This window comes from Sceloporus undulatus, chromosome 2 (genome assembly GCF_019175285.1).
Source record: "Sceloporus undulatus isolate JIND9_A2432 ecotype Alabama chromosome 2, SceUnd_v1.1, whole genome shotgun sequence".
Lineage (NCBI taxonomy): Eukaryota > Metazoa > Chordata > Lepidosauria > Squamata > Phrynosomatidae > Sceloporus > Sceloporus undulatus.
In genome coordinates, this window is record NC_056523.1 from 204,950,082 (window position 1) to 204,968,609 (window position 18,528).

Sequence of the window (18,528 nt, forward strand, 5' to 3'; positions counted from 1 at the left end):
CAGTCTTTGTTTAAAAACCTCCAAAAAGGGAGGCTCCACCACTCTCTGAGGGAGCGTGTTTCACAGTTGAACAGCCCTTATTGTCAGAAAGTTTTTCATAATGTTTAGGTAGACTTTCTTTTCCTATAGCTTGAATACATTGCTTCCTGTCCTAGTCTCTGGAGCAGCAAAAAATGACCTTGCTCCATCTTCAGTTTGACATCCTTCAAATATTTAAACATGACTCCAAGCTAAACATACCCAGCTCCCTAAGCCGCTCACCATATGGCATAATTTTGAGATCTTTCGCCATTTTGGTCACCCTCCTCTGGACATGCTCCAGTTTGTCCACATCCTTCTTGAATTCCATCTTTCTTCCCCAAATTAGGTCAGCTTGCTGACAACCAGAATATACTACTTCTGCTCTCAAGATCATGACTCACCACAAAACTATTTTTGTCCCAATACATTGCACTGATTAGGACAACAAAGCACCACAGTGGTCAAAAGCAATAGATTTGTTGGGACAGGTTTTGTCACAGTTGTCTTATTTCTGTTAAAAAATAACACAATACATGGGTAAACTTGGGAAAAAATTGTTGCAGTTCTTCAGGTGACATGTTGTATAATGCCTACTTTGTGAGTGTGAGTTTTGCAACAAAACATGGTTCTAGGAGACTGAAATATCCCATTTGATAGGATGAGGATTAATGGCATTACAGTTGGCCTTCTGTGGCTACAGATTTTGCAGCCATGGATTTGACCATTTACGACTTAAAACTTTTTAAAAACAAAATCAAGAAGCAAACCTTAATTTGGCTATTTTAAATGAAGAACACCATTTTAGTACACCACTATATATAACAGAACTTGAACATCAACAGATTTTGGTATCCATGGGGAGTGGGGCCCTGGAATCACATTCCAATGGATACCAAAGGCCTCTCTGTTCCTTAATTTTAAAAGAAACAAATTATTATAGTTTTCTTTTATGACATTAATACATTATATCCAAAGGATTGTTTTGGTGGAACCATTTGTTCCAGCAGACAAGAAATGTGTTCCAATTTATGTTTTAAAAAAGCAACTGTGAATCATAGATTCACACATGCATTCCCACCTATGCATCATTATGATGCGTTTAAACATTGTCTGAAAACTTAGAACTTTATCCCATGAATGAGTAACCCTGTTTTGGATTTGCAGTCAGACAAAGACTTCTCAGCCATGAGCAACCCATTTTCACATCTTGAGGAGCCACTGGACCCTGGCCAATCAACAAAGAAGTTCTTCAGTTTGAAACGTTTGAGAGACCCAAGATATGGTAAGTTAGCTACATTCACAAGGAATTGTTCCCCATAGAGAGTGACTGTAACACTTGATAACTGTGGCTTTAGAGCTTGATTTTCATGTGTATGTGCACTGCTCCATTACAGAGAACTTGATGAGTCTCAGAGTGGTTTCATACTCTGGAGAAGCCATTGATTATAGGTCCCAGTAATGAAGTGCACAGCTTATTGCCATCAAAAAACCAGAAGAGAATTTGCAGAAGTAAAGGCCAAATAGTGTTTACTTACAGCCAAGCCACTCAAGAAGGGGACTGACTGAAAATGAATTCTACCAGAGATTCCTAAGTAAAATCATTATCACCATCAACAACATTGCAAGACCTGTGCTCAGTCAATTTAGTATAACACATTGCTGGAATCACATACCTACATTGAAGAACCAGGGTATCATGAACAGAAGTTTCTTGTAATAACATGACATCAAAGGCAAATATATATTGCATAAAAGATTGGTCCCTCCTTTAGCCATGCCAACCCAAGATATTCCAGGACATTATGATATCTCCAAGGGTTTCCTCAGGCTGAAACTCTCAGTCTGTGCACTTAAAGCTAGAGAGGCCCCTCCTTTAGAATGTATTCCCCTTAGCAGTAGTCATGCTTCTTGACTAATCATGCTTCTGTGGCAGGCCTGAGGGATGGGCTCTGTAAAATTGCTGTCAGTCCCAGTTTGAGCCCTGGTGGCACAGTGGTTAAATGCCTATACTGCAGCCACTCACTCACAAACCATAAGGTTGTGAGTTCAATACCAGCTAAACGGCTCAAGGTTGACTCAGGCTTGCATCCTCCCAAGGTCACTAAAATAAGTACCCAGATTGATAGAACAATTACCTTACACTTTGTAAACCACTTAGGGATTGCTTAAGTGCACTGATAAGCTGTATAGAAATGTACTTGCTATTGCTATAGTTTAGTGAACTGAAGAATCTTTACCTGTTTGTAGCAAGAGGTAATAAGTCTAAGTTATTGGGATAACTACCAACCCCACCCCCCCACCCCCATTTCATTACATTATTGGAACCATATAATACCTCTGCATGTTGAAAAGAGACATCTTGATGGAGTAGTTTGAGAGTTGGCCTGGGACTCCAAGAGACCAGGGTTCAAATCCCTGCTCAGCTGTGGAAACCCTGTGATTGTGGGAAAGTGACACTCTCTCAGCCTAAAAGGAAGGTAATGTCAGTCTTCCATTGAATAAAACTTGGTAAGGAAACTCTAAAATAGGGTTTCTGAAAGTGAGAGTCAACTTGAAAGGCACTTAGCAACAACAAGCATTAAAAGACGTGCCTTGAATCCCATTGTGGAGAAAGGTGGAATATAAATCCTGGAAATAAAATAAAGGGGCTGGCCTCTGTGTATTACTGACAGAGATGCTCCCTATTTGAAGCAACTTAAATGTCTGACAGCCTTGTCTTTTCTTTGGTGACATGGGGGAAGGATTTCTTTGGCCTGTTCTGTTATCTTTTGCCTCCTTTTCCTTCCAGAGCATTTACCATTTTCTATCAGAGTCCTGCTGGAGGCTGCAGTTCGCAACTGTGATGAGTTTCTGGTGAAGAAGCAAGATGTTGAAAATATCCTCAACTGGAAGGAGATGCAGCACAAGAACATTGAAGTGCCCTTTAAGCCTGCCCGGGTTATTCTGCAAGATTTTACGTAAGTTATATAATTTTATTTAAATTCATGAAGTTGGGTACTTCTCAACTGGAGTGGGCACAAACACCCAAACAGAACTGGGAGGCTTTTGCACCCCCATGTCCTCCTAAAATATATATATTTGGAAACATTTGCCACTAGATGCTGTGGAGAGGGAAGTAAGTAAATTTGCCACATGTTGAGGGCCTGGTTTAGGTCCAAAAGAGTCCTTTTTCTGAGCCAGGAAAGATCAGAAGACCAATTTGGCTTGCAGAGGAAGGCACAACCCTCGCTCCCCCATGGCTCTAGAGTACATGGGAGGATTTTCAGCTCATTTTAAAAATATATATTTACAATTGGGAGGTGGGTTAGTGGCCACATGCAGTCTTCAGGCCAAACTTTGCCAGCCCCGTTTTTAATGGTGGAAAGCTCCTAGCAGTGCAAATCAAAGAGCATTTGGTCTTTCCTTCTTTTACAGATTTTGTGTAGTTAGAAAAGGGATAAAAGGCAGAGTGGTGAGGGGAGCAAAAATGGAGGGTTAAAAGTGGTAAATGGCATCATATAAATCTCCTGAAAAATTCTGTGAAGCACCCAAAGCCACAGCAATTTTCTGGGGGGACAAGGTTCCTTGGTATATTAGCTGTATATATTATTTTCATTATTAATTGTTACTATATTATGTAGATGTTATATTTATATATTTGTGTATTTATGATGGTCTTTTTTTGGTTTGATAACTTATAATAAATAATAAATAATAATAAATTTATTATTTTTATACCGCCCTTCCATAGATCAGGGCGGTTCACAGCAAACTTAACAGAAGGCTAGTCCACATTATACAGTGTGCTGTGGATTTTTGAACATTGGCATTGATGCTTAATTGTCTTTCCTTTCCTGTACAAATTTGAGCATCTTTTTGCCCGTTTTTTGTCAAAAATGTCTATCCATGCAAAGCAGCTGGATAAAACCCCTGATTCCTTTTTCTGCACATTTTATGGTGTTCCTCCCTCCATGTGCATAAAGCCAAGATTGCTCTCGATTGTTTGTGGCTCGATCATAGACTATTCAAATAGAATTCAGATCTCCTAGTAGTAGTGGTACAGAGAGTATACGTTTTATTTTTTGCTGTAGAAAACTATTTGAAGATTAGCTGTATTCTGCCTTTTTCCCCCTTAGAGAGAGGATCTGATTCTTGATCCAACTTTTAGTTGTACTTAGCTTTGTACTTGCATCATAGTGTTTCCTTTGGAGAGTTCCAGTTTTTATCCCCTAAGGGAAAAACAACAATAAAAGTCATTTTTAAATTTGCTCATTCCAGTGTGTTGAAGCAACTGGGCAAGTTAGCAATAACTGACGGTGGGATTCCAGTAAAAAGTAATGTTGACTTATTAAGACAGAGATCTGAAGTTAACAAATCTTTTCCTCTTCATTGCCTCTCTGGCCTTGAATGGAGGCTTGCAACAGCCTGAGCTGGTTAAACAGGCCTTCAGGTAAAAAAGTAACTAGTCCCACTTCATTGTATGTCATTGGAATCAGAGGTTTGCTGTTGTTTGAACTTCTGTCCTATAGGTACGCAGGAAATGTTCCCAGTGCCAGGATATTTGTATTGTGCATCTCGGTTTTAATCCATATTTCTCAAGTGGCACATAAATCAGGCTCAAGGTCTCACTGGCTGGTTTTTCTTTTCATTTTTTGTATTTGTAATCCACATATTAGCCCCACAGTGGTTATACTGTGTATTTTGAAGTGCATTATAGGAAAAATATTTTTTCTTCTTCATATCTTTATCACTAGTGATGCTGGCTGAAGCATCTCTGGGTTTTTGTATCTATTCATAATGAATGAGTGTATCCAATCCCTGGAGAAGTCTTGTATGAATATACTTCAATAAAACTATTGCCTATTCTGCTTGTATATTTTTTTCATTCTAACACAAAAGTTGAAATGATCTTAATAAACAGTACTGTATGTTTTATTGTGGGCGAATGTTGAAGTGTCCTAGCTGAGTCCACGTATAACTTGAGCAGAGCAATCTGAGCTTTTTTGCTTAGACTTAATGCTTATCTTGTGGATTGTGCAGTGGGGGCTATTGATGTCCATGTCACTGAGGCAGTGAATTCACAATGGGTTTTAGTCCGAACTTTAAAAGAGCTGTTCATAGTGCTGAACACTGCCCCCAAAACACATTCAGCACCTTCAGTAACTCCTAGTTCAGTGGCAGCTGGTGGTTTCTGTGTCAGCAGAGCAATGAATCCACGATGGGTTTTATTCTGAATTTTAGAGTGGATTCAATGCCCCGCTGACATGGAAGCCACCAGCTGCCACTAGATTGGGCCACTGTCTGCATTTGGAGTTGCACTGTTTGAAACAGAATCAATTGTTTTGCAGCTTTCAAAGAAGTAGCTATGTTAGTCTTTTACAGCATAAAAAAGGGAAAGGAGAAAAAATGTGGCAGCACCATTAAGACAAACTGTTTCTTATTTTAGCATGGAATTTCTGGAAATCTGAAATCCAAAATATTCCACAATCCAAAATTGCCCACAGGAGTGGCTGAGGTAGTGACACTTTTGCTTTTTAATGGTTCAATGTACATAAGCTTTTCTTTCATGCACAAACATATTAAAAATATAGTGCATAAAATTACCTTCAGGCTATGTGTATACGGTGTACATGAAACATAGATGAATGAATTTCATGTTTAGAATTGGGTCTCATCTTCAATATATCTCATTATGTATATGTAAATATTAACCCAGCAATCCAAAATCCAAAACACTTCTAGTCCCAAGCATTTCAGGAAAGAGGTACTCAAGCTATATAGGATTGAAATAGAGCTCACACAACTATTCCACCCACCCTTGCACTATTCTTAATTTTTCCTTATTTTTAATTGTATGGGGAAAATTAGTGGCTGAATGGAGTGTCTATTCTACAAGGTACAACCAGATCTGTTTCACACTGTACACTTATAGCACTTTGATTTCACTTTAACTGCCATTGGATCTTGGGGTTTGATGAGGCACTAGAGTTCTGTGGCTGACAACTCTAAATGCTCATGAGACTACAAATCCAAGGATTTCATGGGATGGAACCGAGACAGTTAAATGAAATCAAGGCACCTTGGCTGTCTAGGATGAAAGGCCCACCAAGTTCTATTTCATCTTATAAGGCTTCCTGTCCACTGAGGTGAAATATTTTTGCCATTCTGCACTGTGCTGATTGGCTGTGCTGTTTGGGCATCCTAGTACCAGTCCAACACATCTGGTTATATATTAGAAGAAAGATCTGGCTGTTTCATGGTGCCAGTCTTGCTCCAACTGCAAGCAGATGGAAGGTGATCATTCAACCCATTTCCCTTCCTATGGGGTATTTTCACAGAAAGCTCTAAAATATTGTTTGTTGCTATTTTCCCCTGCCTTTTTGAAATCCATGGTCCACAACTAGATCCTTCAACTAGGGTTGTTTTGGATCATTCAGAACAAGTTTAAAAGAAAGGAAAATCAGCTTCAGGAAGTACCTAAATCAGTCTGAAGGAACCAAATTTGGATGGACTTCTTGATTTCATCCAGATCTGATGCATAACTCTAGTATCTGTCTTGGCTAAAAAGTAAAAAATGAGATCCTGCCATATATTTAGAGTACAGGATGATGAGAGTGCAAGTATTACTAGCAGGTGATCTACTCTAATCCTGGCTTACCTTGATGTGTGGTCTTAAGGAAACTGGTAATAAACTTTCTGAAATTATTCCCAAAAAGTATGAGCTTCTTTACCCTACCTGAAGACAGATGGCTGGCAACATGTACAAACTTGCTTGCAAAAATTGTATTCAGTTGTTGCTGCATTGCCCCAGTAGCAATACTTATAACGAGAGTAATTCATGGTGTGATAAAATTGTTAACAGTTTTTAAAGAATCTGAAGTAACAGCCTGCTGATAATGTACAGTTCTCATATTTTCTCTTAAAGTAGATATGGATAAATAACATCAAGTCAGAGGTCAGATTGGCTGCCCTGTGAGATGCATACTCCACATATTCCTCCCCCATGCTCTGTATTTTTTCACAAAAGAAGTCTGCAACAACAAAAATAATGTTGCCCCTTCCCCCAATGCTGCCCCTTTTCTGCTTCTCGTGAACTGTGCACACCCTCAGCATAGCCAAACCCTCTATTCTCTATTGTCTCTTTGACTTCAGGAGTTTTAAAAGTCTTATTTATTTATTTTGCAGATCAACATGGCACCTGGCTTGTTGACTATTTATTTATTTATTTGCTTTTTAATTAGATTTATAAGCTGCCTTACTCCCCATTTTGAGACTGAAAACAGCTTATAGTAGCATTGACGTTTTGAAAAATACAATTAAAAGGCAAATCTAGTTCATATATCAAAACACTGTTTATTGTATAAATTTGAACTTGCTTTCTTCAACAATTCCATTGCAGTGGCGTCCCTGCTGTGGTTGATTTTGCTGCTATGCGTGATGCTGTGAAGATGCTGGATGGAAACCCAGAAAAAATCAACCCCATCTGTCCTGCTGATTTAGTGATTGACCATTCCATCCAAGTAGACTTTAATAAAAGGTAAGGCGTGACACCCTAGATAATGATAAAACAGAAGTACAGTAGTCAAAGATTCCCATACCTTGGATAAACATTGATCAAGTGGAGACCTGCAGTCAAGAATCAGAGAAGACTAGACTGGAAGGGCGCTATGAAATAACTAACAAGATCCTAAGTATGACGATATACACTAAACCTAGGGTGGTCCAGCGATGTATCGCCATCACCATTATGGATGTTAGAGCTGACATAAGAAGCATAAAAGAAAACAAGTTTTTGAAATGGTGCGGAGAGAGTGCTAAGATACTATGGATTGCCAAAAAGACAAACAGATAGGTCCTAGACAATAAATCTTGAATGCTCTGGAACAGGATGACCAATTGAGGTGTTTTACTGGACACACCCAAGAAGCAAAGACCTTAGAAAATACAATGATGCAGCAAATGGAGCAGCCAGTAGAGAGAAGACCGCTAGATGAATTAGGGAGTTCACAGGCCTGAACCTTAGGCCTGAGAGAAGATAGGGACAGGGAGTTTTGGAGATGTCCCTCATCACAGGTCCACCAGATCAACTTGGGGCAGCAAACAACAACAACAAGCATGCCTATGGATTTTCCTCCAGAAGAATTGTAAACAAATCCACATTGAATACACTCGGTTTTTTAAAAGATTGGTATGGGGTGTTGTGAGAGCCGGATGGTATATTGGTTGAGTGTTGGACTACCCCTCTGGAGATCAGGGTTCATTCCCTGCCTCAACTATGGAACCAGGTGAGTTTATTTATATCCACCTTTCCCTGAAGGATCAAGCGGATTCACAAACAGAATGACAATAAAATGCAAATTTACATAACGAGGTAGATAACATTTGACATAATTCTACCCCGACCTACCTCCCAATATAATCCTCAACTTATGTCATTAGGCGCTCCGAGTATGGGCGACGACTCACTGTATTCACAATTTCACTCGCCATCCGCTGAATATTCTATTTACTGATCCCTCATCGCTGATCGCTAGCGGAATTTTTATCCCCCCCTTCACCCCTCCCCTCCCCTTCCCCCCCCCTCCCCTCCCCCCCCCCCCCCACCTCCCCCCCTCCCCCCCCCCCCCCATCCACCCCCCCCCCCCCCACCTCGCCCCCATTTGCTCTTTCTTGTCTCATGATTCCCACTACACCACGGAACTGCCCACTGGCTCGCTATATAGCTGCCTCAACTCTGTCTTGATGACAGGGCCTGGCTCACTGTAGAGGCATGAGTTAGTGATTATAAGAAGCACATTTATGTATATAACTATTACGGAGACTTCAGCCTAAGCTAATCAGATACTTTTAATCAGATCTTAACCTTTTCCGATGACTATCTCACACATAGAGAGGAGCAAATCGCACGGGGACTTGTGCAGCCATCTTTTAGACACCAACTTAGTTCCCCCGCCCCCCCCCCCCCCCCCCCCCCCCCCCCCCTCCCCCCCCCCCTCCCCCCCCCCCCCCCCCCCCCCCCCCTCTCGTTCCTCCACCCCTCCCCCCCCACAGCCCCCCCCCCCCCCCTCCCCCCCCCCTCCTCCCCCCCCCCCCCCCCCCCCCCCCCCCCCCCCCCCCCCGCCCCCCCCCCCCCCCCCCCCCCCCCCCCCCGCCCCCCCCCCCTCGTATAGCTGAACAATCCAGATTCGATGAACGCCAGCTCACTGGCGATAACTAACAAGATGAGGATAACGATTATGTACCGCCCGAAGCCCTCGGCTCCGAATAAACTATGGCCGGAAACATCCAGAATGTCCTCTTCGTGATAACGGCGTAGCGTAATGAGCTCATTATGATAAGAGGGCTTCGTGTCCTTACAAGCTATAGTCAGTGGGCTGCATAGTCTACTGTCGCCACTACGATCAGGGCTACCACACCGATTGTTCAATGAACAGTAGGCAGTCCAAAAGGTGCAGGCTGATAACTCTGATTGCTCTAGTTATTTTACATATCAACAAGATGGAGCCCCCTCTGCAGCACGACTTAATACCCTTTCAGTATCTGGTACCCATTAATTGATACCTCTCAGCACTCAAGTGCCCTCTGCCTAGAGCTGGGAAAGATACAATTAAAATGACAGGAGATTGAAGCCACTTCCCTATTAGTATTGTGATAATATCAGGGTATGCTTAGCTAAGGGAGAGGGGGAGCAGGAAAGGTTGGATATATAGCATAGTGTGGGGGCTCCAGATATTGCTCAACTGCCACTCCCATCACTCCTAGTCAGTATGGACAGGGGCAGAGGAGTGATAGACGTTGTTTCCTGTGCCTGCTTAGGCTAATAAATGTAGGCATTATGTGGGAAAAACATACCTATAAGCAGTGCTCTCTCCCACCTTACACAATATCTACTAGAACCTGGAATCCACTGAAGGTGAATTAAATGATCCAGGACAGACAAACAAAAAGTATTTTTCTCCATGACACATCAATAAACTATGGAATTTGTTGCTACACTGTTCTGGTGGACACCCAACTTAACTTCAAAGGACAAATAGCTGAATTCTTGGAAAAATAGCTACAGTGGATGCTAATAATGATATAGAGGCAGTCAGCATGGCCCCTGGGAAACAACTGTGGACGAATTTTGTTGCCCTCATATCCTGCTGTGGGATTTGATGGCCACTGTGGAAAGTAGGATGCTGGCTAGGTAGGTCTGAGCCAGCAGTTCCCATCTTATATTCTTATCTTGGCTCACATACCACGCCCAGCCTCTGAAGTACTTTACAAAGCATTGTACAGATTTGGTGAGCTCAACAGTGTAATATTTTACCCCCTAGTGTAATGTTTACTGCTTATTCATTAATGTTTTAGCAAAATTTCCATTGTTTTACTCTGCCACCGAGCTCTGCCAACATGCCTACATTCACTTTGGAATTAGCACTTGAGCCAACAGTAAGAATTACTGCAAAAGCTCTTAAGCTCTCTTCACTGCTTCTCTCTAGCTCCCTGGTGCAAGGTAATTAAAGTGCAATTAAAACAGCCTGAGCTAAATAAATACACAATTGCTTTGTTTTCTTTCTTTTTTTGGCCCACACACATCGGACCACACTCTGCATGTTGCTAAAGGTCTGCCGCACTTATAATCCATATTTTTTCTTGCAGGCCAGACATTAGAAAAGAATCAAGATCTGGGTTTGAAAGGAACAAAGAACGGTTTGAGTTCTTAAAGGTATGGTAAGAATTCTTTCAATTCTTCCTCTTTACAGAGGGAGTGACAGAGGATGGCCCTCTTTGACCCCAGAAAGTACAGGAACCTAAGTTTATAGGACAGGAGAGGGCAACATGCAGGCTACTTTCCACCCTACTCTTTTGCATCATCAACAAAAAAAAATGTCATAATTTGGCTTAAAGCAGGCTCTTGGGGACCCATGCACCTTGTTTTCAAGTAGTTCCACTTTTAGAAGCCTTCCAATCTACTGAAACAAGGTGCTTAGAGCCCCACGTGCCTTATTTAAATGCTTGTTGTGGTTTTTTTTTTTCTGTGAAGGAAAGGCAAACCTTGAGCTCCATTATAACTGACATCATATAACTCAGCCAGACCTAGATGGAAGAACAGAAGAAAGAAGTCATTTTCTAGACAAGACTGTGGATTTTGTTTTTTGTCTTGTGCAGTTTTATTTTTCATAAACATGGTTTTGTCTTTATATTTACCCCGATTTTTTGTTCTGTATAACTACAGACCATAATGTGGTGTTGACTAACCATTTGATAACACATTTTTCTATTTTATTTCAAAATAATGGACCGTTGTGGATCTCTAAGGTTGGATGATGAACTTTGAAAGAATCTGAGAAGCTGAAGGTTGGGACAGGTTTGTATCCCATCCTTACTCGCTCTTCGTCCTGTTTATAATGGCCTATGGCTAATAAGTATTTCAGATGTGGATTCTTCAGATCTCGGTACCGACTGGCAGAATGTCTTCTGGTAGGACAAAGAATGCTGGCTAGACCTAGCTTTTTCTTGTATCTAAGTGTGTTGTTCTTTTGTGTTTTGTGGGGCTCCCAGCATTCCAGAAATGAGGATTATTCCACCAGGTTCAGGGATTATCCCATCAAGTGAATTGATACTTAGCAAGAGTTGTTCTTGATCAAAATGGATATATTATCCAGACAGTGTGGTAGGCACTGATTCACTCCACAATGATTAGGCTTGAGTCTTGGCTTGGGTAAGTGACCCTTGTACTTAAATGTGTTTTGCAAATTTTAATTAGTGGATAATGTGTGGATTTTATTATATGACTTGGCTGGCAAAAATATTATAAATATAACTGCTCTGTGTGTCTTCCTCACTTAGTTACTTTGGTGGTTAATGGTGCTGTTTATTACCTACCATGGTTAGACAGCAGGAGTAAACCAGAGAGTGCTGCTACATCTACACTGGTTACAGAGAGTGGATAAGTAAAAAAGAATGTAAGATCCCCTGAGGTGTTGTGCTGGGGCCTTCATCATCTGTCCTGAGGTATCAAGAGTGGCTCAGGACTTCATGATCACTATAACAAACATGGGTCTATCCCAATGGTATCTGGTGGTCTTGGAGCAGAGGAACTTTCTGCAGTTCCATTGTCACAGAGATATCAGTGTCTGATGGGTTTTACACTTATTAGGACTCAGAATCTCTGTGGGAGTTGATTAAGATGGTCCACCACACAATGTTTATGGATCCAGATGGCATCCTAAAGGTTTTGGGAAATTTTCCTGGTGCCTTGATGGGAAATTTTGTTTAAGGCCCAGTTGATAGCTGGAATGGACAGATGACCAGGTAGATACAAATACCTTTGACCATTTCCCCCCACCCTAAGTGGAAACAGACCAGCTCCCTGTTTTTAGGGAGATGGCAATAACTAAACGAGTGAAGTGTGACTACAGCAAAGTTGGCAAAAATGCATGTCATGTCCCATCAAACAAAGTAGAAATCTTTTTGAAGGTCTACTCTATGGCAATGCAAGCACCAAAAAAACAAAGAAAAAGAAATTCTCACTGCCATCGTTGAGTCTGCAAAGAGCTTTCCAGTGGAGGTGTTTCATGTAGCCGGAGGCCTTTTATGCCCTGTTGCCCAAGAAGAGAATGCACACAAATCAGCAATATGTTGTGCATAATAGTACTTTGCACATAAAATTGTTTTAGATCATTGACCCAGGCCCAGTGGGAGTCACTGTTGTCCCTGCTTGTTCAGTGATCATGGATACTTTTGAATTTATAGAGACTGTGAATGTGGATAGAATTTCTGGAGAAGTGAGGGCTATCATTTGTCTGTTAGATCCTTGCCCTTCCTGGCTCCTAAAGAAAGATCAGGGAAGGGGGATTGGTGAGTGAGTAGATAGTGACTGGTGCCTCCCCACAGTAAGGCAGGGTTTCTAGTTATCTAAAATTGTCAACTTGAACACCTTTGCTTAAAAACCAATCCCTCTACCAGATAGTATTGACGAGTTGTAAGTTTTCCATTTCTGGGCAAGACTCCGGAGTATGGATTCCTGGATCAAACAAATTATGTGAACCGTTTTCAATCTGACTTCAGACTTGATTACTGAACAGAGATGGTTTTGGTTGGCTAAGAAACTGGGCATTGAGGGTGCTGCTTTTGCAGGATCTCTCTACAACCTTTGATTCCTTGGATCATAATAACCAAGCTCTTGTTATAATAAATGTGTTAGTTATCAGAAGGTAAGAAAGAAAGAAAGATGATTTCAGAAACTCTGAGCAACCTAAAATTTATTTAAAATAAAGCTACAAAAGTAAAACCATTTGCAGCATTATTTACAAAAATCTTCTCTCTTCTTGGCCTGACAAGAATAAAACGCTGCAAGATTAAAATCCAATTTAAAAACCCACTTATTACTCAGCTAATCACTGCATAAGTTGACAAACAGCTTGAAGGCACATATACACTGTCACTCCATTTAAAGAACATCTTTGTCTTTTCCAAATTTCTGGGGAATGATTGACCCCATATCCACCAGCAAACCAAAAGTTGGACCCTCATCTAATTCCAGAAGGACTTGCTTCTTTGGATTCCCTCATTCCCCCAAAGTTTCTGAAGGATATCCCCCAATAGCCAGTTAGTCAAGCCTAATATACCAGTACATACAATGTCTTGAATAAACTCTTTGAGGTTTTCCTGTGTTATCTTAGATCAATCGTTCTCAACCTTGGGTCCTCCAGGCATTTTAGACTTCAGCTCCCAGAATCCCTGATCATTTGGTCAAGCAGGCTGGGACTTATGGGAATTGAAGCCCAAAACATTAGGAGAGCCATAGTTTGAGAACCACTGTGACTTAGATGGTACATAGTTAGGTAAATTCAGCCATTTCTTTCAACCAGATGCAAAAAGAGGCATGGGCAAACTACAGTCTGTACAGTCTCAAGGCTGTTTTTTTAAAGCCCCCAGACCTTCAAACATACAGGTAGTTCAAAGTAAATTTGAAATGACAAAATCGAAGGGAAAGAGTTCAATAATTATAGAGTCCACAAATGCAATGTAATTTCTGAAAACCAATCAATAACCATGCAGCCCAGAAATAAAGAGGTAGCTGGCATCAGTTATCAACAGATATTTGTGATGCAGCTGCTTGGCAGCATGTAACTCTTCTTCCTCCTCCTCCTCACCTTCCCAGTCTTTTCTCAGCCTCTTCAAGACTTCTCATTATCTATGTTTCTACCTTGTCTCAGAGCCTGAACACAGTGGCACAATACGCCGGCTTGGGGGTGGCGTAGGGGCATGGCATTTAGAGGACACATGCCTCAACACTCTCCCAAGCTGATGTCATGCCGCCCACCTGCCCAGACAGCAAGCAGCATTGCAGCGCTCCAGTGATGCAGCGTTCATACACCACATGCCACAGTAGTGCCAAAAAGCAGCATTCTGCTGCTTCTTTTTGGGCCTGAAAAATGCTGGATCAGGGTCACGGCATGTGGTTGCCATGGCCCCAATCTGGCACTCAAAGGGATGGCGTCAAGCTGCCCTGTCAGGGCCATCTATACCAGTATTCAGTTACATTAGAACTTTTTTTTTAAATTTAAACATGTAATATTCATATATACATACAACAAAACATTTGTGTAACATTGTTTATCAACAGAATTATCGCACGGTTATCCAATACTGTACACGGTAAGGTAACATTGTCTCTTCTGTTATCTTCCTTGATTGGGCCTTGATCAGTTACATTAGAACAAATTGACATGTCCTCTTCCTTCATATTCTCCTCAAAACCTTTCCTCCTGCTATCTCTATCCTGGCTCCACAGGAGCTGCATTGCACAGAGGTTACCCAATGTTTGGTGATCTCCCCACCAAATCTGGTTTACAGGTTCAAATGAAAATCTTCAGAACATTTTCAGCTATGTAACCACGTTGGCCTTGCTTCTGCCTGTCCAGGCCTGCTGCCAAAGATATGCATGCCTTTTATGAGTGGAAGGTCAAAGGTATGGCCACATTGTGGTATTTTCCTGAGAAATGTTAGGCAGGACTGGATTTAGAACAGAACTGAATCTGAAGGATAGCATGACTCACTTTCTTTCTTTCGCCATGTATGATTTGATGTTGTTTTGTTCAGAGTTCCCTGTGTCATCTTTGATGGGTGCTTACAGAGCTTTATGGAAGTAAGATAATACACCAGAGAGAGGAAAAGATAACTCAGGAATGTTGTGTTTTGGTGATAACAATTTGTGATCAATTCTTGTTCTTCATTGCTTCTTTCAGCACCAGGAAAAGACTTTTTTTTATTTCCCTAGGCCTTTTAAGATCTCACAGACCTTTTAAATATTATTTACACCTTTTGTTTTAAACTCACAATTACATTTTAAGCATTTATTGATTCTGTGATTCACTTGTCAAATCAGCTGAGTATCATATCAGTGTGCTTAAGTAAATATACAGGTATACATCCACCTTTAAAGAGTACAAGGAGACAAATCCCTGCCCCAAAGAAGTTAGCTAGTACTATCCTTAACTTAAAGCTATTAGGACAAAGTTAAGCTGCATGTTTAGCATTGAACAGGTCATTGAAAACAAGGACAGTAATGCATAGAGTAACTTAGTTGGAGATGAGTTAAATGTATTTTGAAATCTGATAAGAGATTTGTGTTAGGTTTTCAAATGTTGTAACTGTTGCTGCATCATAAAAGTGTATTGTTGACCTTTGCTGGGGAACACAAGTGAGAGAGTGCTATTGCAGCCCATCTGCTTGTTGCCTTCTAGGCTTCTAGTTGGAACAGAATGTTTGACTGGATGGGCCTTTAGTCAGATTCTGTATGGCTGCTACTAGGTTCTTATGACCTGCAAAATCTCTTACTGAAGGTGAATACATACAACTTAAAAGTACAAGACAGCAAGAATATTTCCACTGCCCATATTTCAGACTAATCAGTTTTTATCAGCTCATTTCATGTCTTCAATATTGTCTCATACTACCTTTCTTTTCACTTCTTGTTTAACTGTCTGTGAAGAAAACAGTTTTGTTTAATGATTGCCTTTTTATTGAACAGGTGTGGGTGGCATTGAAGCAGAAGCAGTGATGCTGGGTCAGCCGATCAGCATGGTGCTCCCTGAAGTGATTGGTTACAAACTGATAGGAAGTCCTCAATCACTTGTCACATCTACAGATATTGTTCTCACAGTTACCAAGGTAATAACATGGCATCACTCCATAACTCATAGTCATTTCATTTCTGGAAGGACAGAGGTGGGGCTATAGCTCTCAGAGTCATTTATCATTAGCCATGTTGGGTGCAGTTTTGAAACAGTTAAAACAGCCGTGGATGCAGTACTGTCTCTTTGTCCTACTCTGAACCTCTTATAAGAATAGCATCCAGATGTAATTATAAATACTCTTGAAATGGCTGGTATGTTTTGCTAGCCAGTGAAGCACAATCTTTTCTTCTCTATGCTTCTTTAAAAGACTGGGAAGAAAACAGGTTTTTTCTAAGTAGTTGCATACATACATACATACATACTTAATTGCATGTAACTGAAGGTCAGCAGAATCTGTCAGTGAAAGAAACAGAATGTCCAAAATAAAAATGAACAGGTATATTAATATGGCAAAATGTCCTTTACAGATTATAGTCAAATAAAATAGACCTTCTCAAGTCTTAGAAACAAGTTACAGCAAAATGTTTTTTAAAATACAAAATTACTATTGTAAATATGCTACATACAAGTTGTTAAATATAACTCTGGAGGAACAATAAATTTACTGTTCTTGCAAGAAAAGCTGTAAAGGCCAAGACAGTTCTTAATACCTGGACCTTTGTGACTTTGATTTTGAATCATTCTGTAGTTTGACACACTACAGAGTGACACACAACAGGCAAACTAAAGCTAGAATCTTAAACACGTTTTCCTGGAAGTGTAATTGAAATCTATGGGACTTGCTTCCAGATAATAGTTTTCAAATCAGACTGTGGCTTTGTTGAGAAATTGAGATTCCAGTTTGGAATTGGAGATTTCAACTTAAGTACGTTTGACTGTGGTCTTTCTTTCTAAAACATCACATAGAATTAAGACAGTGTCCAATAGGACTGAATGCAGTTCTTAATCTGTTTCAGCATCTACGCCAGGTTGGAGTTGTGGGTAAATTTGTAGAGTTCTTTGGGCCTGGTGTTGCTCAGCTATCCATTGCGGATCGAGCCACTATAGCCAACATGTGCCCAGAATATGGAGCCACTGCAGCATTCTTCCCAGTTGATGAAGTCAGCATCAAATACCTCATCCAAACAGGTGAGTGGCAGCAACACGCCTCAGCTGTTGAAATTGTTGGATTTTTGTAAAGCTAGGTTGACTGCCATAATTCCAGTACAGATGAAGTAACATCTGGAACCATATAGCCCACTTATATTCAATAATTAACCATGGTTTGCCATTGTAAGACCTAATATATGCTCATAGACCTCCCTCACAACCCTAATTGTGTATGAGCGGAGAGTTTATTTAAGGTTTGCAACAAATGTTTCTCATTTGTTTCTCAGTATTCCGAAATACTGAAAACTACCATGTAAAAGCCAGTTTGTTTGTTATTCTGGTTTGTAAACAAACAGTGGTTTTTAAAGACCATAGTTCATCATATTTATCAAATAAATGTTCACATTCATTTGAAAACTGGCTTGTTACAAACAATAGTAGGAAGCTTATCTTCCCTCTTGAAGGAATTGGAAGTGAACATGGTATCACATAATCCTTTGGCTCTCACCTGCTTGTTTTTATAACCAGTACCAATGCCTTGACATTATATCTGAATTGGGGCTGTATTCCCTGATTTATGTGCCTTAGGAGAAATTGGAATATTGCATTTGTGTTCTTCTCAATGTGCTTTAGTCTGGAGTCAGATAATATGGTGTTAGAATTACTTAATTGCATTGATTATGGCAACTAAAAGTTAATCATTTATGTTTCATGTAATTATGGATATGGCTCAGTTGTTTGGTCTTCTTTTAAAATAATACATCTTGGATATTGCAACTTGATTGTTATTCTGGCTGTTTTAGGCCGTGATCAAGAAAAGATTCAGCATATAAGAAAGTACCTTGAGGCTGCAGGAATGTTCAGAGATTTCAGTAACTCATCTCAGGATCCGGAATTTACTCAGGTAGGTTTCCTTAATTTTATATATTTCTCAAATAAACAGTCATATCTCTCAGAATCCTTTCTGCCACTTTTGATAACCTGGGAAAGTATGGCTTCTAAAATGGTGGAAACTTAGTGAGCTAGTCATAACATTTCTATAGTGAGAAAAACAAATAGCAAGCAATGTTCCCAACACCTGCCAGTAGTGTGGCACTTCCTTTAGTCATTGTTCAGGTGCCATAGTGCTAAAGTATGCTTAATGTTCAACATTAACAAAATGAAAATAATGAGCATAGAAAATCTACATGCATTCATCCCAGATCATTGGTTCTCAAACCTTTTACTCTTACCAGGAGCCGCTCCCAGCCTGATCACCCCAGAGCCATGATGAACACATGCCACGACTCCTGACGCAGTCTCAAATAGG

The 18,528-nt window shown here is 40.5% G+C and overlaps 1 protein-coding gene across 1 annotated transcript in view; it reads left to right on the forward strand.

Annotated features, from left to right (window-relative positions):
- Positions 1-18,528, forward strand: part of ACO1 (aconitase 1) — a 73,272-nt gene that overhangs the window by 36,162 nt on the left and 18,582 nt on the right. Inside the window, exons 3-5 of the mRNA XM_042454622.1 lie at positions 16,025-16,164; positions 17,087-17,258; positions 18,023-18,123. Of these exons, the coding sequence (XP_042310556.1) occupies positions 16,025-16,164; positions 17,087-17,258; positions 18,023-18,123 (413 nt within the window). The remainder of the gene's footprint in view (positions 1-16,024; positions 16,165-17,086; positions 17,259-18,022; positions 18,124-18,528) is intronic.